The following is a 25,269-nucleotide window of genomic DNA, read 5'->3' on the forward strand; positions in this document are numbered from 1 at the left end:
GTCAGTTTTTATAGAGCTCAATGCGTAATTATATGTCTAAGGAAAACTGTACCAAATAATGATTAGCTACAAAAAAAAAACTGCAATAAATCATAATTCAAATAAACAACATTATCTGTTGGTATAAACAACTCCTATTCCATACATAAACACAATAATTATAGTTTATTTAAATTTCAATAATTTACTATCACTTTTCATATACAATTCATGCAGTCAGAGGCAAAATATAACAACAAACAATACAACTTTCTATTTAAGAAAACATATTACAGTTAGTAAACAAAATATTATTAAAACACAATGCTCTTACAGAGAGAGAGAGTATATAGAAATTTGTATTAAGTTCTGTCACAAGATACACACAAATAGATATTAAAAACAGACTTTCTTTGGTCCATGTGATTTTTTTGTGTTAAAATGAGGTACATCAGTTGTTAACATATCACTGTGCGGAGGGTGACTGTATGCAGGGCTGATCACTGCAAAGGTACCCCAGCCAACACCCTGAGGGAATTTCTGAGCAGACAATAATTTAAAAAGTCAATAAAATTTCAATAATTAATGTAACCGTTAAATGACCTTTTTAAATGACCTTTTCAAATTATTTTCATACAATTACACAAATGCAGGACACAAAGCCACACTTTTTTTTGTTTGTTTGCCTAGTAGGTTTTCAGCATGAACACTTTGGAGAGCGGTGCCTTGGCACTGGAGTAGATTAAATATGATTCTCCTTTAGCGCTGAAAAATTCCCAGTCACTGCACCCGATCGTTGGCAGCCAATGAACAGGAACAAATCCTTCATATCCCTGCCACCTAAAAGCAAAACAGAAAAGATGAATCCCATTAGTGCAGTATTTCCATCTGCTCTCACAGTAAGATAATAAATCAATATTAGAATTGTGTGTGTGTGTGATGTTTGAGATGGTTTCAAGGCGGATACCAAAAGGCAATAAGGTGGACTTATTTAACACTGGGAGGGGTGCTGTTGACAAGTTGAATACCTGTAGAGAATGCTGTTGAGAGAGTAGGATTCTCCATTGAAGGAGTTAGCGACAACCAGAAAATGTTCCTGCCCGAGGCTGAAGAACTCCCAATCCACTGCACTGGAAAGAAAGAGGAAGGTATGTGGAGATAATGAACAGATAAAATGACAGCAGAGGCATCAAGAAAATGTTCCTGAGTGTACGTACACCTGGTAAGTATTATCTGGTGATTGAACATCTATACCTGTAGGTGACAATGTCCTGGAAGCGGACAAACAGCTGTGCACTCATGTCCAGTTCATAGATAGTGGAGTTAATGGTGTACTGACTCGGCCCATTACCATGGAGTCTGTGTCCATTGGCAACAACCAAAAAAACTCTGCTGTCAATCTGGAACATTTCCCAGTCTGTGGCACAGAACGTCTAAAAGAAACAATCAATAAATCAAATACTTTAGCCTTCAAATGGGAAACTCGTGGCACACAGAAGTTAAGTAAGTTGCACATTGCTGCTGATGGGAAGAGTTCTGCTGGTATTATATTTTACAGTGCTAGATGAAACTGCTGACACATGCATGATCCAGTATCAGCCAAAACAGATGGCCTCGCATTTGTGGCTACAGAGGTTTACAGAGGAGTTGCCCAGACCTTCTGGCTGCAAAACAAGCCCAAATCATCCCTCCTCGACCACTGTGCTTGACAGCTGGTATGAGGTGTTTGTGCTGATAACCTGTGTCTGATTTTGTGCACTATGGTCAGATATCTCCACTTTGGTCTCATCTTTCCAACTGATATTCTTCAAAAGATCTTGTGGTTTGTTCAGATGCGACTTTGCAAACCTAATCCGTGCTGCCATGTTCTTTTTTGAGAGAAGAGGCTTTCCTAGCAACTTTTCCACTCAAGCCATACTTGTTCAGTCTTTTTCTAGTTGTGCTGTGTCTGAATCAGAAATGTAACTCTTGGGGGGGTTTGTAATTTCTCTGAACAATGCACAGTCCAATCTTGGGGTGAATTTGTTGGGACATCCTTTTGACATCCACTGGACAGCTTTAAATATGACTTGGACTTTTCACTTACTTTCTTCCAGGAAATATTATAAGCCATTAAAAATGGCTCACCCCATGATAGATTTATCCAAGCCAGAGTCACGAAGACATTACCTATGGCTCGCCATCCAAAATTGAAGATACTTAAGGAGGCGTGCCCATGCTTTTGGATTTACGACTCTCTATAATTAAAGCATATGCCAATAAATAAAAAAAAGCAAAGATATATGGTCCACCTTTTTTCTGAACACATGTCAAGCCTTTCATCAGTTTGTAGATAGATGGTTCATTAAATGTGAGCATTTTCAGAGTGTACTTGTCCTTCTTTTAAGTCAATGTAAAAGAAAGATTTGGATAGGTGAGATCCAAATTGATAATATTAAATGTAGCCAATGGGCTAAAATTATTTTGAGATCCTGGGCATAAGCTAACAGACTCACTTTGCCTCTGTAAAGCCAAAGAGCTAACATGACTAAAAGTATGTGATAAATATGTTTTCTGACCTCTTTCTTTATTATTTCAGTTAATTAATTTCCAGCAGCCCTGAGGTGTTCATATACATCCTCACATCTTGCGTGGGCGTTCCCCTTAATTACACAATTCCTTCTGTTTTCTCTTGAGACTATTAATGTGTCAACACTCTCACATCAGATGTGGTTTGATTCAAATATACCATTCACTATCAGTTACACGTCAAAGCACCGTTATCGCTCAAGCAAATCATAGCAAACCACATACTCTATTTTTGGCCCTGCCTTAAATGCATGGACATGCCCACCCCTTGCTCCCCAGCTCTCTTATATCAGCTTTTATCTTTCCCTGTTTTTAAGGTAGTTTTTCATAATCATCAGATACAGATCTCATCAGGAGAAACCAAAGCCCAAATGGTCAGAAGATGAAATCTCGCCATGGAAATGGAAACCATGCCGTCCTCAAACCCACTCAGAGTTTTGAGGGTTTTGTAGCGAAGCAGCAAACAGCTGACAGGAGAATATTTTTAGTCTATTTGAGCTACATTATTCTTATCACAAACCTTAATTTTCTGGAACACCTGGAAGTTTCCATTCACCCAAACGTAGATGACGGAGTCTAAAGAAGTGGTCACGCCATCAAAAGCATTGGCGACCACCAGGAAATAGTAAGGTCCGACAGTGAAGAACTCCCAGTCGTACGCCCCTGAAGTCTGGAGCATCTGGTGGACCTCAAAAGACTTTGATAATCTGTTCCACCTGTATATCACACTGTCTATAGTGTGATTCTTGTCACCTAAAAGCCAAACAAGCAAAAGATGCCATGCCAGGAACTGTGGAAGTTAACAGGTAGTATAGGTATATATTTATATTACCTTGTCTATGATTGGCAACAGCAAGATATGTATGTTCATCTATATTAAATGCCTCCCAGTCTCGGGCACAGTGAGTCTGCAGAGTCTGGAACTGCACAAATCTTTTTCTCCTTTTGCTCCACTTGTAAATCACAGAAAAGTCCGCCTCTGACTCTTTGTTAAATCGCCTGTCTCCCCCAGAATTAGACACCACCAGATATATCTACATTAAAAACAACAAAAAGAGAAAGAGTATAGGTTTAAAGCTTTTACTAGGATTAAAGTGTGATCTTTCCTCTAACTTGTCACACCTTATTGCCCATGCTGAAATGCCTCCAAGCCAGGGCTCCGTTAGTGCTGATATTCTGGTAGAGCTGGAAACCTGTTTTGGTCCAGAGATACACAGCAGAGCCAGATGTCGACCGATGAGCCATAGCAGCCATCAGACCCATACCAGGTACTTGGAACAGCTGGAGATTGGATGTTTTTTCACAGTGGGTTTATGTACAGGAAATCCCAAATGAAAGTGAAACAATAGTATCAGACAATAAAGTATCAGACAATAAGACCTAAGTAAGTTTCACAGCAAATGGTGGATAAATACCTCTATATCGTGGGTCTCTGAGCTGGTGGTGAGCACCTGATGTTCCAGCACATAGTCCAGCCTTTTGCGATCTGTGTTAATGAAAATGAATGGTTTATGTGATTTTATTTCATAGAAACAAGAACAGAAACAGTGGTAGTTGGAGTCTCACCCTCTAACACAGTGATCCAAACTGTACCGTCACAGAGGTAGAGGCCCTTTTTGAGGGGATTAAACCACAGCTGGCCCTGTAGCTGCTCCGAGCATGACTTCTCCAAGCCCACAGACACTCTAGCTTCAGTTTCTGACATATTAAAAACCAGAAAGCAATCAAAGAGGCAAGCAAAGACGCAATGTCTTATTTATACTGAGTAAAAATACATGCATGTGCAAATTACCATAGGTATTCACATGTCTATCATCTGCTCCTGTGGCTGGCAGGTCTAAAAACAGTGGTGGTACTGACAGAGCTGCTAGCTGGGGGTCAGAAGAGGGGCAGATCTGATGGGTAGCATCTGAACCTGGCACCAAAACCAGCTGTCGCAGTAGACCCTGGATATGTGGTCACAGAAGAGGCAATCATTTCCGAGTTCATGGCATATCCTTTACAAATCTTATTATAGTCTGAAATAAAGAAAGGCATCTTACTGAAAACAAGCCCTTCCACAGCCCCCGACTACCAATGTGGAATCTGGATCCCTGAATGTTGAGGTCTGAAGGGAAAGGCCTGGAGGGAATGCTGTTTGCCATAAAAGATATATATAATTATTTCTAATAGGTGGAGTAAGTTGTTTTTCTTCTGTAAATGAACTAAATTCTCTATAATTAAAGTAGTTCACTCTGTTCTTCTCATTCTAGGACTCAGTGTGAGACATGAACTGTATTACATGTACACGTGCTGTGTGGGTGTTGATATTCCTCCTTTCGGCGTGCCAGAGGGAGTTTCCACTAAAAAACCATCTATCACATACTGTCAGGCTACTGTGATATGGCTGCAGGGCATACGCAGATTTTGAGCAGGACCGTTTTATTGTGGTGAAGGATCTACTGCGCCTCAAGGCAAAATCGGAGGGAACAGAGGAAAGTGGGAAACAGACGTATCCACTCAGAGAACAGAGAACAGAGAAGAGTAAGAGGGGAGAGAAACTGAGCTTACATTTCCACTGGTGGGCTGCAATCCACTGTGAGCTTCACGTGATGACTACCAACGGCTAAAACAAGAGTGTGCCACTGGCTGTCAGCCAGCTGGGTGCCTCGAAACACCCAGTGCTCTACAACCCCTCCGTGACCTTTATAAAGGAAGTGCAGGCGCTTTCCCGAGAATTTAAGTCCAAGAATGAGGCGCCCGTGTTCCCCATTACTTTTGACTCTCGTCTTCTGACTGTGTTGCTCTTCTCCGGTGATACTCGGCTCTTTATTGCTTTTCAAGCTGCCGCCTCCATCGTTCTGATCCACTGGCCTTCCTTTCGGCCCCATCAGGGAAAACACATATTCATTCCCCTGTTTGTAAAACAAGAAAGAAGCTCAGACACACTGAATTTGATGATGGTAACAAAGTGCATATGCTTTTTACCTAAGAATTGAGTTTTTTAGGTGATGGGTGATGAACTATGTTGCATTTTCAAACACTAAATTGCACTAGAAGAACAGACTTGCGTGTAAATTTAATTACAAATAAATCAATAAGCAGTAAATATGAGCAATACCGACATCTGTGTCAAGTTTAGCAGCGTATGCATTCATCTTTCTGTCAGGGTTAATATGGCACTGTAACAGGAATTTCTGTCAAATCTATTCTCTTTTGGGTTTGATGAGACACAGTCTTTCTATTTATATAACACACAACATCTCCTCAAGCAAAGCAGGGTGGAGTGGTGGTATCTATTATTTTACTTAAGTAATCCATTGTTATCACTTGCAACATATTCCTATTTTCACACCCCTGCAGTCATTAGTACCGAGGCGTTTCAGTCAGATGCTCACCTTGGGTGCACCGTCGGTGACTTTTAATGTCAGAACGATGGAGAATTCCTTGGGGAAGAGGTCACAGTTCACCAGTATCTGGGAGGAGGGAAAGCTCAGTGCAGTATCAGGGCTTGAGAAGTGAATCCCCCTCACCCCGCCGGCCTGCTTCATGTGCACCCCCGGCACAAGTTTGGATGGGTCCCTCTCAAGGACAAAAGATAGAAGATCCAGGGGAAGCGAACCTGAACAAAACATGCAAATAAATACTATGGCAGTGACTTTTATGGCCAAACTTTAAACTTCCTCATGTTGCAAAAGTAAAACTGCAGAATTCCTGGGATGATTAATGGGTTAGAAAAGAATAAAAGCTGAAAGTTTTTAAAGTGGATTTAAACAAAATGGCTCTCAGGCTGCAGTAGAAGTAATCTATTCACCGTACTTCACACTTTCCCTCAACTTCAGTACACTAGAATAATTTAATAACTTTAGGTTTTGCAATGAAAAGTGTGATTTGATGCTTTATTGTAAAAAAATAAATAAATAACCTAATAGCATATAAAGGTTGAGCTGAAATGATTAGTGGATCAGCAGGATTACTTACTCTATATACCTTAAGTGCTGAGTGCTGTAGAGCATCTTCAAACCAGAGGTTTGTTTTAAAGGGACACGAGTCAAAAAGGTCAGGATCCACAGGAAACTAATAAATTCCTCAATGCCCCAGTACTACTGCCGCCACCACACCCTGGAGTGTGAGAAATAGCCCTAGGTATTGGTGGGGTTTTATGAGACTTCAGTGGGTTTGTTATCTATTTATTTTTTTTAAAAGATACTCTTTCCTAAGCAACAATAACAGAAAAATAATAATACTCCCACACTGATGAGCCATCACGTAAACATGCGCTGTGTACGTCCTAATATTTCAATGTGTACGGGATTGTTGTGGAATCCCAACCACACCCAATGCCTGTACTTGTTTATGGATGTTAATTTAGGTTAAAGTGGCATGCACGTCCACACAGAGAAGCACTCCTACTGTACTGTAGGCAGATGCAGACAGCTGGAATTACCAAAAAGTATTTTAGCTAGAGGGGCTTCCTGGGTTTTAGATGAAACAGTAAGCCATTCGCTGTATAATAATTAACTAAACATGCATGTGCTGAACTCAGCTGAGACTGGAAGAGGTAAAATAGAACAAAAATGGAATAATACCTGTACATTGCCTCCATGTTTCTGTGGCTGTCTCAGTTACTCTTAACCCCAGGAGAAGGAACGGCACAAATATCAGCGTTGACATTGCAGAAAATTGGTTTGTTTCAGTTTCCAGCTGGTAGGAATGTCTCCATACTGAAGGTATTTCTTTGCCTATCCTAAATGACAACACACACCAGAAAGCTGTGTACTCTTCATATTGAGCCTGCTAAGAATTCCAGCTCCAAACAAAAAAATGTCTATGAAGAAACTCAGTTGAAAATCATTAAAGTCACACTGGCAACCTAAGATTGATGTTAGGAGTAGGAAGTCCCAGAGCATCCGCGCTTGGAGAGAGATCCATTCATAAGTGTGGAAAAACCTGCACCTGCAGCTCCTTTTAAACTCCGGAGTCATGCAAATCACTAAGCACCCTGTCAGTCATCCTCCCTCAACCACAAATCTGATGACACAGACCTGCCAGACGGGTGAGCTGCACCGCTTTGTGAATGTATACGTGTATGCTCACAGACAAGCAGACACAATATCTGAATGTGATCACATGAAAAATGATTGATTAAAGGGCTTTTTTATTGTTATTATTAAAAGGCAATCAAAAGAAAACAACACTCGTGCAAGCTTTGGTCAAGCAGTGCATACAAGCCAAGCTTTTATTATATTAGTTGTGATCGCACTTTAGTGCATGTGCAGGACATCTGGAGGTTTCCTGAAAGCTCTGCAAGTACTGAAAAGGTACTTATGTTTCAAGATAGTAAGGCTAAATAGTATGCTGAACCACATATATGTTTTGAATTAGCAAAATAGTATTAAAAGAAGTAAAGACTGTAATGGACAAAGTACTAAGAGCAGCTTGGTCAGATAGTTTTTGCAAATAATACATATTTGCATGTATGTTAACCTGGCTGGACCAAGTCAGTCACAGTGGAGTACCTGAAACTGTACAGTCTCCTACAGAGGAGCGTTAAGTGTTCAGTGCCACTCAAACTCTACATTCACTGATTTCCTCAAGTCTGTTTAATCTTATTTTGATGGTCACCAGGTGCTCATGAGGAACAGCGGCATTTCAGCTTGTGCCAGATCTCTCAGAATCATCTGGCACATTTACAAGGCAAATGACATTGTCTTTCTTCTTCTACCCGCATTAAGATTATGGACGCCACAAATATCAAGGATGCAAAATACATACCAGTATATTTTCCTTTATCCATTCATCAATCTCTCTTACTGCCAGGAACAGCAGTTACACCCCTGGACCTGTTTAGATGAAGAAAAGCAGATGCAGATTGTCCGCTGGTGCCCGATGTTCCTTATTCCTGGTTTGACTCATCGGCCGCTATGATTAATCTTATCACTGTTCCGGTTATACTGAATGCAAGTATTCACACAGACTATCAGATGAGATGCCGCGTTCTAAATTTGGACCTGGGTAATAAAGATGATGGTGAAGTTTTAGATAATAATCAGTGTTTGTCCTGTTTTTTTAACTCATTTATCTAAATTTAGTCATCTTTTGTCTACTACAGGAAGAAATGTGCTTGACGACCACTTCAGAACCTCATTTTTTGAAACACGCTTCAGTTTCATGCACTTCTATATAGTTTTTCCCACTACTTTCATGTTTTTATGAGAGCAAAGCTTTAGCAAACCCGAGACATGGTATTGGTATGGACCAGCGGTGCCACCTAATGGTTACTTTTGCATATTAGAAAGCAGGTTTTCAGTGCTTTTTGTTCAACAAACCATATAATACGGATCCTTAGCTCCCATCTGTGTGCGCATCTGGGTACCCAAATTTCATCCAACCCTCCTCTGGAGGCAGAAAGGGGGCTTTAAGTTATGGTCAAACACAAAAACAAAAACTTGAGATCAAATCTGAGTACCAAACTATATTTATTGTATACAGTAGTAAAAGACCACAAATAATGTACAAATCAGTAGAGAAAACATAACATGACAAGACCTGGTCCCCGTTCTTCGTACTTTACAGTTTAGCTCAGCTGACCTTTGTCCAGCTCACTCGGTTCTTAAAATGCGAGCGGAAGGCTGCTTGTTGGCATCGTAAAGTGTGCTCTTACTTTGTGTGACGAAAGCTGGAATCATGATCGCTGACTGGCTTGTGCAGATGCATGTCGCACAAACACTCAACATGTCTCTGGAATACAATATTGACAGATGCTTACTGATGGCTGTGCAAGGAAATAAGGTTTCATTTCTCAGTACTGGCACCAACTCTTAACTATTCATATAAAAGATGAAAAACATTTACTGTAGTAGCTGAAAATGTTCAGACAGTTTTTAAAGCACGTATTAAAACCTACAACCCATACTTAACTGCAGTGGTTTGATTTTGTTGCAGTGTGTTTTTAACTTTGAAAGGTGCAACCTTTCCTAATAACCATTTTAAATTAACTTGAATCCAACTAACTTCAAAAAAGCTGGGTGTTTCTTTTCAGGATTTGAGCTTAATGAACCGTGGCTGAACTGGAGGGGAGGAAAGGGGAAAAAAAGAAATCCTAGCTCATTTCAGACTATTTACATTCAAAGCTAATTTGGTTACCCACATACGAAGAACGGGGCCCTGTGGGTACAGAACACTTGTCTCCCAAACTCCAATGGCTGACCTCCTGATATGAAACGAACTGCATGCTTCACTCTCCAGAATGTAAAAATAGTGAAAGACGCTCATCACCACTTGAAAGACTGCCACTGTAACACTGCAGCAACACACAAGCAGACAGCATCTCAGCAGCTGGCACAGCAGTGAAAAGTGTCGTTGGTGTCTTTTAGCAAAGACAGTCCAACTTTTGTTGGATATCCTTGCTCAAACTTGAACCTGCTCCTCTTCAAAGCGCATCTGAAACTCAGTGTTCCTGTCGGCCTACTTGTGCTAGGGCAATACAGGGGATGAGACACCTGACCTCAAAACAAACATTGAGGAACTTTTCAGTTATTCCCACTCACAGTCCACCCTCTACAACAAGCAGACCTGTTTTTAAGATCATCATAAGGACTGGTCACTGGCCCACTTTGGAAAAAAACAGAACAAGAAAAAAAATAAATGTTATGTATTTTGCACCAAGAGACTCTTTACACAATCAAACGCCGAACAGCTCACACCGTGGATGCACTTCTGTGATATAGATGAATTCTTTCCCCTGAAACAAGCATTTCTGCATAAGCATATATCCATCTATACCGCAGACACCCACAGTCACTCACTGAGTAGCCATCTAAGAGGAAGCAAACACTGATGCAATATAAATGCCTTTAAATGTGACAGTTTTCACCTTGAAGTTGGCTTTTTAAAGAGAAGCACGTCAAATATGAAGCAGACGTTCTGTTTTTGGAGTATTGGTCCAAGCCCCACAACATTTATCTAACACCCATTCTGATACTGCTGTACAGGAGGGAAAAAAATGTCGACCATATGCCCCATGGGTGTTAATGTTTAAAATAACAGACCAAAAAACAAAAAACAACATTTACAAAAGAAAAGAAACATTGCAGAAGCACCTAAAATGCAAAGAATTAAAATTCATTTAACAAAACAAAAACAAAAAAAAAGCAGGAGTCACCATTCAGACAACAAACACACAGAAAAGCAAAGTGAAATGGAAAGCATGTGTGTATTATGTTCAGATAGTGCTTCCACTTCAAACCATTTTTATGCCCACTGACAGTGACCCCTGGACAAAACACTTGCAGAGCCTCGCATTCAACCCTGATGGATGAAAACAGTGACAAACTACTGGATACTAAGCTTTCACTGCACAGTGAACCAAAAGCAGTGACAAACCAGGAACAGCTGTGATGAGTTGTTGGTCCAATCACAGCCGGCGGTGCCAGAAGGAAAATCGGAGTCCTGATTGGCCAGCAGAGAGACTGTTGACACACAAAAGTTCAGTCCTGACTGAGACAGCACATAAACAGCCGACGAGGCCCCCCCGCCCACACCTGACGAAAACCATGACAGACATCTTTAAACTGAAAGAATAATAATAATAATAATAATAATAATAATAATAATAATAATATTATGAGGGTAGTGGTGGGGAAGGGATGGACAGTGAAGATGGTTGAGGGCGTTGTCTGAGGGTGGCCGTCAATGAGGTGGGTAGGGCTTAGCAATGCCCGCCTGTCTGCTGCTGGAAAACATCTATGGTGTCTTCATCTTCCATTTCCAGCTGAGAAAAAGATGTTCCATATATTAATTATTTTACAGTATTGCAAACATATTCCATTTATTTAGGGGACAAGTGCGCTGTAATCTTAAAGAAACTGAATGTGTTTCAATAACGGTTTCAAGTGCATAATAATCATACCTGTGCAGGCGTATCCGTCTCATTGATCGGCTGGCCATCAAACCTGAACCTGATCTGCCTTATTGAAAGACCCTGCAGATGAAGATGCCGCATTTACGTTAAAAGAACAGCAAAGTTAAGTGTGCAAGTAATCATGCTTCTTAAGAACTTACAGCAGCTTACCTGTCGTTCACAGTATGCCTTCATTAATTTACTGAGAGGTGTGTGCCTTTTTATTTTAAACTGAACCACCGACCCATCCTGCCCTGCAACCTTGAGGTTGATGTGGTCATTCTCAGTCTTTACTCCTTCCTGCAGAAACACAAAGGTTTAACAGTTGATAAACACATGGATTAGCAACCATAGTAATGCATAGTACGTATACGTTTTCTTTAAAACGACATACACAATACTGTTAGCCTTGCTAGCTCAGACAGAGAAAGTAAACTAATAGGCATATAATCCCACAATTTTAACAGCCGTTTCACAAAACACTGATGTGACTTGTGTTGAATACTGCCATACTATTAAATAGATGCTTTGATTAAAATAAAACGTACATTGGTGCTCAATAACACAGACATGCTACCATATGCGTTCACCGGGCACTCACAGGCGCTAACGTTAGCATCATTAGCTCCGGGCTAGGCTCAGAACCATTGGCGAGTTTAGCTACCGGCTAACGCCGCTAGCAGTTTTGTTATGGAGTATTGTGGTACAACAAGCAGCACAACGAAAAAATTATAATAAATAAAATAAAAACTGCCAGAATACCATGGTCACATCAGTTTTTAAGGCGGTGCGTCACCTCCATTTGCGCTCTTCTGCCACTGCTGCAGTTGCGGCATTTGCGGCGTTGCGGACATAGCGTGGTCCCGTTTCGACAAAGAAAAAAATCCGCAAATAACAATCATGGTGTAATTGACATTCCTGCTCCCAACCTTTTAGACCCCAATTAGGGGGACAACATCCCTCCTATTCTCACCTACAGCGAGCTGTGTGAGCGCATATAGACGCACATATGAATGTGCGGGTACTCATTCATTTGCGAAACAAACACTGCGCCGATTTAGAGAAACGTGCAAACCAGGCCATTTTTAGATTGCACATTTAAGCGACGGTTTCGCAGGAGCTCGCCTCAGCCATCATAACAAACAAGCAGTTATATAAACCTCTATATATTACCTTCGGCTTTTCCTCTGACATCTCGGCAGGATTTTGTGTTGCAGTTTTCAGAATAATCTGCTAGTTCGGCTTTATTTGTCTTTCTGCCGCCTTCTGTCCTCTCCTCTGCCCTGCTGACGGGTGCGCGCTTCAGACCGCTGCTGCAAAAAAGCCATTGGCCCTTAAAACACCACGTGGTTGCCAAATCGCGGGAGCGCGCGTCTATGCAAAATAGTCGATCACGCGAGGAATCTATATGAAAATCTCTTATTGTGCGCAAGCTCGTTAATGTTTAAATATCCTAATATAACGCTTAGTTGGATTTTAGTGAATTAATATTGTCATTTTTAATAATACTTTGACTCTTTTAATTTAATTATATGTTTTAAGAAGTTCAGAAATACAGTAGTGGTCAGAAGTTCTTATACACTCATTATGGGCATGAAAGTCATGATAATTTGGGGCTTTTAATAATTTCTTTGAACTGTTCTTTTTCCAGTTAGGAATGATTAATTTACAGTATGCATCAATCTGATGCACAGCTTTGAATTTATTTAGGATTTTCTTCAATCTACACAGGGTCAAAAGCAGAAATACAGTCTCAAATATAGACATAGAATCACTTAATTCCTTTAATAAGCGCTATTCAATGTTCTACAATATCTATCAATTTGACAAGGTGAAGGCCTGTTTAGTTTTTGTTAGTGATTATGTTTGAATGCAACTGGTAGTTTCTTCTTTCCAAAAGGTGAGCAGACATCATATTAAACCCTATGGATTAAGAATGTAACTTGTGTTCATATGTGTGAAGGCAGCAAGTTAATACTATTAGCAATATAGTGTATACAATTGAGCCTGTGTGTGTACTTTTGACAGTGCGTGGATTAGATAAAATCCAAAATAAATTCAAACTTGTTTTTTTGAAGTTATTAAAGATTTATGCTGTACAATCACTCCACCATGAAAAACGAACAGATTGCCATGCTATTCATGCCCAGGATAAGTAGACATAAACTTCTGACGACAATTCTATTACAATTAGGGTAGTCAGATTGTAGCAAACTGCATAAAGAAAGGGGCAATGTGTGGGGCAATGTGGGAAGTACTGATAACGTTGGTATAGCAATTTTGATATGTTTGACTTTAAAAACATAAAAAATATGCAAGTCCCTCACTGGTTTGGCATTGATTCCCAGCTTCCTCGCAAAGTAAATACAACACAGATAAATAGAAACTGAAGTTTATTTTATGGTCTAACCTTTAACTCTCATTTCATCTGATTTTCTCTGCTTATCTTGTTTGGCATCGGTACTGATGCATCCATAGCTCAGCACATTTCTTTATGAGCTGTGCTGACTTAAGAGCCAACTAATATGTGGGACATTGAGTTAACTAGTGCATACCCATGCTACAGTGTAATTTTCCCTTTTGACAGCAAAATCCTGGCTTTACTTTAGCCCACTTACTTGGTATATATATATTATTAATAAATCCTTTAGTTACAGGTAGTCTCACTGCGATGGAGATCTCTTTTTCAAGAGAGAAAGGTGTACCAAAAAAACTAAAACATACAAGAGCACTCACAAAATATAGTGTAATAAATCTAGTGTAGTATATTAATCTTTTTGCGTCATTGTGAAGTTATATAATGTTGTACTGAAAAAATAATGTTTTAAAGAGCTCAAACAAAGAAAGCGCTTATATCCCCCCAATGACCAATATATCACTTTAAAGTTTGGAGATGATCCAATGCAAACTAAAGCTTTTTCCTAATTTGTGTGACCCTGAACTTTGACCTGTGGCCTTGAAGATATTCTAAAATATATACCAAACACACATACAATACTAAAGTGGTGTATTTGATTATTTTTACCCATATGACTGGAGCAGAATTGACTGAAATCTTTGGCTTCTATAAGCAGAAAAAGAGATTTTAGGTTAAAGTTAAGTTTAAGTTAAATTCATGCAGTCTGTGATTTTGTGACTTTATGGTGTCATTATGATGTCGAACTGAAAAAACAAGAGCATTCAGAGAGCACAACTCACCCTGAAGGGCAAGGACTATACTTTTTTTATTACTATACTAAAAAAATAGATGTTTTATGATGTTTTTATTATAACATGCTGACATCAGTCTGCTTTTATTACAGTGCAGCAACCTCGGCCTGCTTTTATAAAGACACGCTAATGTCTGACCTTTGACCTGTGCCTTTGAAGCACTGCATACTAAAATAGTCTGTTTTATTATCTTTACCTATATGATTGCAGCACAACTGACTAAAATCTCTGGCTTCTATAAGCTACAAAACCTTGAGATTTAAAAATATTTTCATTTTCAGTGCGTGATTTTGCAAAACTTTATGCTGTCACTGTAACACTGTAGGGCATGGTATTGGGGGGAGGGCCGGGGTGGGTAGGTTGTACAGCACTCAATGGCCTTTTATATGATATATTACTCTATATTGTTTTTTTGAAAAACTTTTCAGGGTCAACTTTATCTTTGGGTGCTGACAATGAAGGTCAAGGTTAAATGCTTAGCTAACCTAGGCTTGCATATTTTTGTGAAGACAACCCATTTAAAAAATGAGGTAAGATGAAGAACATTATAAAGATTTTACTGATTTTGGCATGACCTTGACCTTGACCTGATTTTTGTCCTAATTAAATCAGCTCCAGCTGTTACTGGCATCTACCATCACACAAAATATGAAAACAATATCTTGAAAACTGTGGACTCAAGATTGCTAACAAACAGACAGACAAACAAACAGAACCATGACATGACCATGAGAAAAATCCAGACAGACACTTAACACCAGTACACATGAAATCAAAAAATGCAGTTTCACAATTTTTGTTTTCTTTGTAGCTCTTGTCATAGGCAGCAAGATATTCAAATCCAGTTTCTCCAAGACCAGTGTGAATAGGAGGTACAGCTAAAATGTCTTTCGGCCTTCTAAATAAATAAGCATCACACACTGTTGCTCTCTTGTCAGCTAAGGAGAACAATCCCACTCCTTCATATAAGATACAACGGTGAGTAAGTGTGATACACAGAATCAAGTGGCTTCTGGGGAGACGGAGAAGCATACATATAAACACTGTCACCATAATCAGACGCAGACAAAACTCTGGATGTTCACTGTGTACAGTGATGGTAATTCAGAGTGCACCTGTCCCTCCTCAAAAGCAGACTCGTGAAAATCCCATACAGGTGCTGGACAGCCGAGTCCATTTGTCTTTCGGGAAGCATTGTGCACTTGCAGTCTATAATGTTCATGGCGCCATGGTCTGTCGTTTTCAGGCGGCCTGTCTCTGTCCACGCTGGTTTCTCGCAATCTGCGCAAAGCTTGAGCGGACCGGGCATGGTCCAAGCGATGCTGCCTTTCCTCGCTGGTTTCGCGCAGTCTCCGTGAAGCCTGAGCCAGTCGATTATTTTGCAGGCGATGCTCCCTCTCCAAGTTGTCTTCTCGCTGTCTCCGTGAAGCCTTAGCCAACCTGTCATTTTGCAGGCGATGCTCCCTCTCCGAACCGGTTTCTCTCAGTCTGCGCAAAGCTTGAGCGGACCGGGCATGGTCCAATCGACGCAGCCTTTCCTCGCTGGTTTCTCGCTGCCTCCGTGAAGCTTGAGCCAGTCTGGCGTTTTCCAGCCGAAGCCGTCTTTCCTCGCTGGTTTCTCGCTGTCTTCGTGACGCATGAGCCAATCTGTCATTTTCTAAGCGATGCTGCCTCTCTTCGCTGGTTTCGTGCAGTCTCCGTGAAGCTTGCGCCAGCCGCTTATTTTCCAGGCGATGCTCCCTCTCCAAGCTGGTTTCTCGCCGTCTTCTGGAAGCCTTAGCCAGGCGGTCATTTTGCAGGCGATGCAGCCTCTCCAAACTGGTTTCCCGCTGTCTGCGCGAAGCTTGAGCCGACCGGGCATGGTACAATCGACGCTGCCTTTCTTCGCTGGTTTCGCGCTGTCTCCGCGAAGCCTGGGCCACTCTGGCATTTTCCAGGCGAAGTCGCCTTTTTTCGCTGCTTTCGCGCCGTCTCCGCGAAGCTTGGGCTACTCTGGCGTTTTCCAAACGACGCTGTCTCTCTTCGCTGGTTTCTCGCTGTCTTCGTGCAGCTTCTGCTAATCTGGCGTTTTCCAGTCTAGATTCTCTTTGATGCTGAGATTCAGTGGCCCTGATTTTCTTCTTCCGCATGGCATCCTTACTGCTGCGGCAAGAGCCTTTCCTTTTTCTAGGCATTGTGATGTGACCCTCTCAAGGCCCCTTGACACAGGGAGCGGCATGCGCTGCACTGACCGCTGGCTGGAGCGAATTTTTGCGCTGGTCGCTGCTGCGCTCTGCCGGTACGTCATTTTTGCGCCCGCTCTACGTTTACTAGATGCGCCTGCTGCCTGTCAATGCAAACCATGCGTCTGTCATCTACAAAGAAGAAAGTATTGGCGCTGAAGTAACCCTACTAGTGAAGAGAAGGTACAGCCGAGGTATTCAATGACCTTAACTGCACACATGCCTGCAGCAAATCTGTGTGTGTGTTTGACTGTCCGTGAACTCCTACTCAGTCAGGAGTTTGATGACACACAGGCACGACTCGGTACCCCAAAAGTTCTTATCTATATCAGATGTCATGAGGTCATCATGTTGCCTAGCAACAGGCTAACAGTGAACCCATTTTCCTTGGAAGAAAAATATAAAGAAAGCAGGAGTGGCTAGAGACTTTTGCACAGTACTGTATTCATAACATAAATGCTAAAAATTGGTGATTTTAGCTCGTTGGTATATCAACGTCAAGTTTGACTGCATGTTGGTGGAGTTTGCAGACAAATAGATTTGGTATAAGATACATGAAACAAGGGGCAAGGGATACAAGTGCTTTGCAGATACCATTAAAAAGTGGAATACCTGGTCAGCCTACTTAAAGTGAAGATCCAGACTTTGCCAGTACATCAGGTTCTCTGTGCCTCTTCGCCGTTTTTTTATTTTACATTTTATTTCACTTGATTTAAGTAGTCGATAAGTTCATAGTTTTTCACTTTTTGAAATATCGTTTTATTTTAGCATTAGTTTGTGTTTGTTCACGTTTAAGTAATTCAAAAGATAAAGCTAAAGTTAGAAAAAGTATCAGTTTGTGTGTGAATGTATGCAATCCTAGCCATTTAAGAGCAATGAAAAATGTCATGGCTTTCATAGCAGGTTTTGGTGAACTTACAAGGAACCCACACAATACATCGACTGGTGGAGGTCTCATGTTTCAAAAGGAACAAAAAGGTCAGATCATGAGGAACTTAGTTTGTAACTAAACTTTTTTGTTTCAGTTTTAGACCACACACACACACACACACACACACACACACACGAGAGAAGATTGGTCAAAAATCTATCCAGAAATATGCCAGAAGCTTGTTGATGGATACCAAAAGTGTCTGATTGAGATGCATCTTACTAAGGGAAATTTAAACAAATAGTGTGGGTGTATGTATACTTGGTACAAACACATTGATTTTTTTTCTTTTAAGGAATAACATCTTTTAATCAAATGTTTGATTTATTGACAAACTGGACAAAACATACAGTATATTATAAAGGTAAGTTAACATGAAAGCTCAATGGGAAATAAACATAATCAGTGTTACTGTCAGAATTAGGGATCAGTCTGAAATCTTTTATTTATAAGTTCTTTCATTATGTTCATTTTGACCTCATATATTCCGGATATATTCTGCAAATGTGATTGGTTTAAAATTCCTTGTCTACAGTAGGAAACGGCAGCAGTAACACAGTAATTAGATTTCAGAATGGGAACAAACTCATTTAAAACAAGATAAAATAAAGTAAAAAAAAAAAAAAAATCTCAGCAGCAAAAACAATGTGAAAATGTACAATTACAACAGAAGCTAAAGGAAAGAATATTCCAGCAGCGAGACTGGACTCCTTCCATTCAGTACCATTAAACTAAATGCCCAAATAAATAGTAGATTAGCAGATTAGTATCTTGAGTCACAGGATAAATGACAAGTGTTTGGAAAAATACCGACATCTCTTCTAGCATTTGGTTACAGCCTCTTGAGTTATTTCAGTAAATGTAGGATTCTTTGAATGCTTCATTGACCAAATGACCCTGATCTATTTAAACCACTTTTCTTACATTTGATTTTTATATGAATTACAACAATTCTCCAGTCATGTCACTTCAAGACAGCTCATGGATGTCCTCTCTCCGTAGTTAATAATCTCAGTTGACAAATCCATTTCAAGAAAATCTGGAGTATGGATTTTGCCCACTTAGACCTGGAAAACATTAAACAATCAGTAAACGTTTGCACTTATTTAAATAAATAGTTTCATATATTCACTCAAAATGGTAAATGTCTAGTCAATGCCAGATTACGGTGAACGTAGCTTAGCATGAAAACTACAAACAGGAGTAAACAGCTAGCCTCACCCTGTATTGTATCATAGCTAAATAAAAACTCACCAGCCTCTCTTAAACTTTTACATTTAGCTTTATGGTATACACCCATCAGCCATAACATTACCAGGACCTTGGGAGCAACCTTTAGGTTGTAGGGTTGGGCCTCCATGGATCAGACTCCAGGAGGTGTTCTTGCAGGATGAACTGGAACAAGCCTTGCGACTTTAGAGTCTGTGTCCATCTTTTCTGCGCAATTAACCCTTATACTATGTGAGTGCCAGTGCAGAGGTAATTATTCACTGGTGTCTTTTGAAAATCATTCATATTATAGCAGGCCTGCAAAGTTAACATAGTGTTATGTGTTGCACGCTGGGGTGATTTCCACTCAAAGAAAACCTGGTGGACAGAATCTGATGCCTTCTCTGAATTTCAGTAGCCAGTTCCATATCCATAAACATCAGTGCTTCTGTGATTGGGTACATCAGTTTTTTGTTGTGCCACTACCAGCTTTTTGTCACCAGCATTTTTTAATGTTATTTTTTCAAGTACAGATGATATGAAGCAGGTTTTAGATTTTTTTTAGATGCTTTAAAGAAAAAGAAAAAAAACAAAAACACTGAACTGCATTAGTAGAAAAGAGGCATTTGAATAGTATAGCCTTGAACTCCCACCGCAGCGGTTATGCTAAACTGGGCAAAGTGCCTCATACTGGTAGTACAATACAGAATCAACTTTCTTAATCAAGCTCTCCCATATCTAGTAAATGATATTACAGGTAGAAAAAAAAAGAGCCACATTTTGTTTTGTAGAGTAAGTCATAGTTTAGATGCTGTATAGGTAGCTGATTGCTGACACACACACAGACTAACAAAGAGAAAAGCTCACCATATTTCTGCCTGATTTCCTGGTGTCTCTGCTTCATCTCCGCCCTCCTGTAAAGACAAAACATTCTTCCATAAGTCACGAGATGACGACTAATGATTTTTTCAGAATGTCAGACTCATATGGAAACAAACCAGTTTGGGCTGATAACAGTATGACGTCTGCATTTTTTCCCCTTGTGTACGTTGAAAGAAAGTGATGCGAATCATAGCTATCAATGCAAAAGGCAGAGCTGGTGTGTTGCACCTAATGCAAATATTACAGAACCAATAAAAGCCCAAAATGTATAATTGTTGTTTAGGGTATTTTATGAGGACATACATGTAAAGTATCGATAAATAACTCAAATTTTTTATGCATTTACAGCAAATGTTCAATGTTAGCTGAGACAGATGCTGTTCTATATGGAGAAACTTGGTCATAAAGACATGGTGCTGAACTGCAGTTTTGTTTTTCCTCATGATTTTTGAATTTTAATTATATAAACTAGAGATTTAGGCAGCAATTTAGAGTCCACCAGCTCTTTAAATCCACATTTTTTTAAGTTATAGCTATGGATGTATCAAATACAGAGAGCAACTAGTCAGAGGGGGTGAAACAGTATTACAAAACAAAACATGATATTGTCACCTTTCGTCCTGCTTGGTTCTCAGCTTATTGGCCTGTCGCTGCATCTTGGCCTCAGACATGCTAGATTTGAAAAAACAAGACCAGTGTTAGATTTATGTAGTAGAAGGAAAAGATTGCTGATTATTACTAACAAACTCATGAGAAAGCAATCATCGCAAGGTATGTTTAAAGTAAAGCAATTTAGTGGCATTTCTAGTGTGAATAAATGTGGGCAAGTGTTGTGAGTTTAAGATGGGGTTTAACTCAGCCTGCAAACGTAGAAAACTTTTTTTTTTAAATTACCATACTTTTCTGAACTGAATCAAATTTTTGAGCCTTAACTTAATAAAACAGCATCTGAAAGTCAAAAATAGTGCCGGATGTGTATGACCTATGCATCGGTCAACTGCCAATTGCTTGACAAGGGGCTCGAGTTAAGGAGTGACAACAGAGTCCAGCAAGAACAGGAGAAAAATGAGAAACAAGAAACTCAAAGAATAAAAATACGGCATGAAAAGCACAGACAGGCTCCACAGTAGACACATTTCACTGACTTTAAACAGTTTCACTTCAGCTCTTTGTAGTTATAATTTCACTTTTCTCTGTGGCTGGCTCATGAACCAACAAAAGCAGAAGCAAGAGTAGCCCATAGACCGGATGTGTCACATGTTCTTGACACAGCCCCAATCCACAATAAACACACTCTGCAGGTAGACGGGTAGTACCTGACTGCCTGCAGACTGCCTTTGTGCTACTTCACACTCACGCATAAGCGGAAACACTCCCATTTTCAGGATTGCTTACGTGTAACATAATCGTTTAATTGAAGGACTTGATGGGTAGTCAGTACGTATCTTAACCTGTTGCACACAACTAATAATATAATAGCTACAATTTACTCTACCAGCATCACACTGGCTGGAATGAGAGGGTTTTGTCAACCAGAGCTCACATTACACTTACCCGATGTTCTCACACTTGCAGCAGCAGAACAGACAGACCAAAAAGGCAATGATGAGAATGCCACCAACCACTGACAAGGTGATTATCAAGATCTGGAAGTTCACTGCAGACAGAACCAGAGTGACAACGTTATTCAGAAATCACAAATCGCAGATTTATCTTCCAGATAGAAAATTCTTGTTCTTCCCCCTTCATTAGGTTGCATGTAATTTCCTCTTCTCAAACCAAATCATTCTACAGATGTACCGAATAAAACTTTAATGTTTTTTGACACGCTGATAAAAATAACAACAAGGATCAAAGACAATTTTAATGTTTAATATGCAAATGTACTTCTGTAAAAAGTTCTGCACCAAGATTTTAAAGATGTAAAAGTACAAAAGCATGTGGACAAAATGAATGTTAACATGAATGGGTTTCTATTTTTCTACCAAACTATTGGAAGCCACGCTTTGTACAGGGAGAGGCTGTCACGGTGAAACAGGATAGGGCTTTCCCACATCCCGCTATTGTCTAAAATGTCTCTACATGCTGAAGCACTTATTCAAAACAAACAACCCCAGATGCAAAATCCACAAACATGGAGGAGGATTTTTTTTTTTTTTTCCACTTTAGTGATTTAGTGAAACATTCATCTACAGCAAATCAGGATAAACTGTTCCAATCTTCATTCGTGAAAAATTATGAATTATGAAGATGCAGGATCTTTTAATCTCTATTTGTAAGTATTTATTTTTTTAGGAAAAAAATAGGGTGGTTTTTTTTTTTTAAGAGAAAGAGCCCTTAAATGTAACTATTTGGTTTTTATTTTTCCTTGGCACGGGAGCCTGTTGCAGTAGCTCCTGTTCCAATTTATTTATTTTGAAATTATTTTATAACCTACTAAAGTTGATTTTTCTTGCTCCTTGCTGTTTATATGGAGGTGAAATAGCCTAACAAGCCTACTAGTGGTTTTTCGTATCACTACAATCTCAGCTAAAAGGCAGCTCTACTGCCCGGAGCTAGGCCTGTAAACCTGGGGGACCTATGAGGAAAATGATGGAGACGAAGCTGTTACAGCCAGCATCATGGGGAATGTATGTGGCTGCACAATAATAGGGATTATTTCAGTGAGCTGATTAAGAGCAGAGGGAACACAGTGAGTGTAGTTTGGAGTAGCAGCAAAACACTGTGCACACAGTGTGACTGTACCTGGCTTCAGGACTTTAGTAAGATGTGGTATGTGGAGGGATTGCACAATCCCAGACATGTTACTGTATCTGGAACACTGAAGTGCTAGCTGTGGGAGTGAGTCCATGTTATGCGCAAAGGGAATTAATCATTGCTGTTGCATTTTGATGCGGAGGTCATCCAAATGACTGTGACTATAGATCCTCTCTGCACCACTTAATTAACACCTCATCTAACATCTGTTTCAGCTCAGCTGCCACAGGGACAGACAGAAACTCTTTACGACCTCATACCACAATACATGCCTTCATTTTAGGTTTAACATCCTAGTATAGTATCAGATTTAGATTTTAATCCATATAGCACTTCACTTTTTGTATTTTCTATTTAACCCGAGCTCCTTCTTTGGTGTAATTTTTAATTTTCCAATTTTTTATCATGATCGGACTGATGCAACGCAGTAATGTCTCAACTTCTGGGATATGCAAGTATTTTTGTCTTATACAAGAATATTAATTATCATTCTAGCACACAGAGGAAAAAAAAAGAAAATCAGCAAATAAGCTTCAGTCGGACAGTGTACTGGACAGCATATTTAACATTCAGTTAATTGAATTAAAGTCGTTATCAATATGTGATCAGCTTGTGTGTGTGTGTGTGTGTGTGTGTGTGTGTGTGTGTGTGTGTGTGTGTGTGTGTGTGTGTGTGTGTGTTCTTACTCCAGCAGAGTCCCCATCGTGCATCATTCAGAGGGCAGAGCGCGTGGGGTGGGAGGATGGTTCTCACTGGATATGTTACACATGACTTTGTTGTGATGCACCACAAGCACTGTTTTAAAAAAAAAAAAAAAAAAAAAGTGCACAATGTCCCTATTAGTTAAACAGAAAAACAAAAAAGGAGGTATGCAGGCTAATTACAGGAAGCAATGTATGATAAACACACACAGCCTAAAAGAGGAACAGGGTGAGAATTCATGAGATCAGTTACTTCTCAAACCAGTCAAACAGGTCTGGGTTGTAGGAGGAGACATCTATTCTGATCATGCACACACACACACAAACTGTGTTAACCCAAAAAAGAAACCAGCCAAGCAGAATTAAAACGCTCTATCAGCGAACTTACCGTCACATTTTTCAGACATTCCTCACAGCTTGTCCCGTTTTTCAACTCACACACTGTAGGTCAAAAAAGTTTAAAAAAAAAAATCGAGTTAAAGGACATAATGGGCAAGGTGGAAACACTTTGCCTCAAACGTCGAGGCAAACATGAGTGCAAAACTTGGCGAGTTTAAATGAAAGCACCACGAGGAGCAGATTAAAAAAGGCCTTTCATGTGCCCACTCTGGTTTTTGCAACTACTGGTAATCCTCCTGGGACATTTTCCATGGAGACTAAGCACAGCAACCACACAGACTGTGGAACCAGTCATGTTATTATCAGCAGACATACACAGAACAACAGCCGGGTTTGTGCGAGTGAAGCCATGTATCTGTAAAATGGAGAAACAATGTCTCATATGTGTGTGCCACAGTTTCTCTTAGTCTCTTTGCTCTGAAACAATCAAGCACCCCAGAGGCTGAAAAAGAGACTCCTCGTTCCTGTTGAGAGGTTTCAACAGTTTTCAGACATAGGAGTCTTACACAGACACAATTCTACCAACAAAGTTGTGTTTTTATTCCTTTTAAGTGAAGCTTTTTAAGCTTAATGTGGCCCGTGCGTAAGGTTATCTAATATATTTTATAATAATTAGTTTCAGTGTAGAAAATGCAAACGATGACATTTTAATTCTAAATGTTTGGGTGCTTTTCTCCTCAGTTCAAGTCTTATGAAACAATGCTTTATGAATATATTAGCCCTTAAAACTGTGTGACTTTACTGAACAGCTAAAAGACTCACATTCAGGGTTTTGAGCAACCTGTGCGTAGCTATAAAGATAAAAAGAGCAATACTACTAATAACAATAATGATAATAATAATAATAAATTAGAAAGCAGCTACATCTGATCAAAAACAAAAAAGCTTTTCTGCTTAACTAATTCCTCAGCCCCCGCATTCACTGATTCCTTTCCTACCGTTCTCAGGTGTGGACGAATCGGCGAAAACTGTCGCCAGGCCGAAACCAAAGACAAGAACAGCCAATAATATCCGTAAACCCATCATCCAAGAGCGTAGACTCAGATTCTCATCCAATTCTTTTATGTTTCAGAAGATTTTAGAAGACAGTGTAAGCGCAAAAGGCGGAAATGCCTCGGCTGCTACGACAGAAGTCTGAAACCTGAGAAGTGAACTTGCTGAGAAGGAACCAAACGCAAAATCCTGACGCACGCTCTCTTTACGCACCCAAACAGACAAAAGAGGGAAAGGCGTTGGCAGAGCGGAGTGCATTTCGAAATACGTCATTTAAACTATGTGCTGAATAAACAGCGAAGTTTACAAAAAAATAGCTGCTTTGGCACACACAGAAAGTATATTTTAAAAAAGTCACAGTTAAAACATTAGCTTTTTTCCTGATGGATCATACCTTTTTACAGCTGTTTCGTTTAGTCCATTCATTCCCAAGCTCTGTGTTGGCCTCCTACAGTAGGAAAGTGACTCTATAACAAATGCTAACACATAACAGCTAATTGTTGTAGATGACTTCATGAGCTAGATGTTGTTGGGCAG

The 25,269-nt window shown here is 39.9% G+C and overlaps 3 protein-coding genes across 4 annotated transcripts; all 3 read right to left on the reverse strand.

The window, feature by feature from the left end:
* Positions 1–199: 199 nt before the first annotated feature.
* LOC102082965 (thrombospondin-type laminin G domain and EAR repeat-containing protein) lies at positions 200–8,713 on the reverse strand. Its single transcript, XM_005477422.4, has 14 exons — positions 8,302–8,713; positions 7,116–7,273; positions 5,925–6,148; positions 5,098–5,441; positions 4,590–4,680; positions 4,340–4,493; positions 4,114–4,245; positions 3,963–4,033; positions 3,670–3,828; positions 3,380–3,581; positions 3,068–3,300; positions 1,234–1,412; positions 1,008–1,109; positions 200–819 (listed from the first exon to the last, which is right to left on the reverse strand). The coding sequence occupies exons 2-14, from the start codon at positions 7,198–7,200 to the stop codon at positions 666–668; spliced, it is 2,130 nt and encodes a 709-aa protein (XP_005477479.2). The 5' UTR covers positions 7,201–7,273; positions 8,302–8,713; the 3' UTR covers positions 200–665.
* A 273-nt stretch (positions 8,714–8,986) lies between these two features.
* On the reverse strand, positions 8,987–12,758 carry sumo3a (small ubiquitin like modifier 3a). Of its 2 annotated transcripts, none has more exons than XM_003442928.5 (4): positions 12,602–12,758; positions 11,600–11,728; positions 11,438–11,509; positions 8,987–11,299 (listed from the first exon to the last, which is right to left on the reverse strand). In XM_003442928.5, exons 1-4 carry the CDS (start codon positions 12,620–12,622, stop codon positions 11,237–11,239), a joined length of 285 nt encoding a protein of 94 aa, XP_003442976.1. In that variant the 5' UTR covers positions 12,623–12,758; the 3' UTR covers positions 8,987–11,236. The 2 variants fall into 2 exon arrangements, with proteins under 2 accessions (XP_003442976.1, XP_005477252.1); XM_005477195.4 differs by lacking the exon at positions 12,602–12,758 and adding an exon at positions 12,191–12,327.
* A 5,338-nt stretch (positions 12,759–18,096) lies between these two features.
* pttg1ipa (PTTG1 interacting protein a) lies at positions 18,097–24,976 on the reverse strand. The gene is made up of 7 exons (XM_013270124.3): positions 24,678–24,976; positions 23,729–23,781; positions 23,326–23,434; positions 21,437–21,539; positions 20,495–20,554; positions 19,868–19,914; positions 18,097–18,858 (listed from the first exon to the last, which is right to left on the reverse strand). The coding sequence occupies exons 1-7, from the start codon at positions 24,763–24,765 to the stop codon at positions 18,821–18,823; spliced, it is 498 nt and encodes a 165-aa protein (XP_013125578.1). The 5' UTR covers positions 24,766–24,976; the 3' UTR covers positions 18,097–18,820.
* Between the last annotated feature and the right edge of the window lie 293 nt (positions 24,977–25,269).

Source organism: Oreochromis niloticus, linkage group LG19 (genome assembly GCF_001858045.2).
Source record: "Oreochromis niloticus isolate F11D_XX linkage group LG19, O_niloticus_UMD_NMBU, whole genome shotgun sequence".
Lineage (NCBI taxonomy): Eukaryota > Metazoa > Chordata > Actinopteri > Cichliformes > Cichlidae > Oreochromis > Oreochromis niloticus.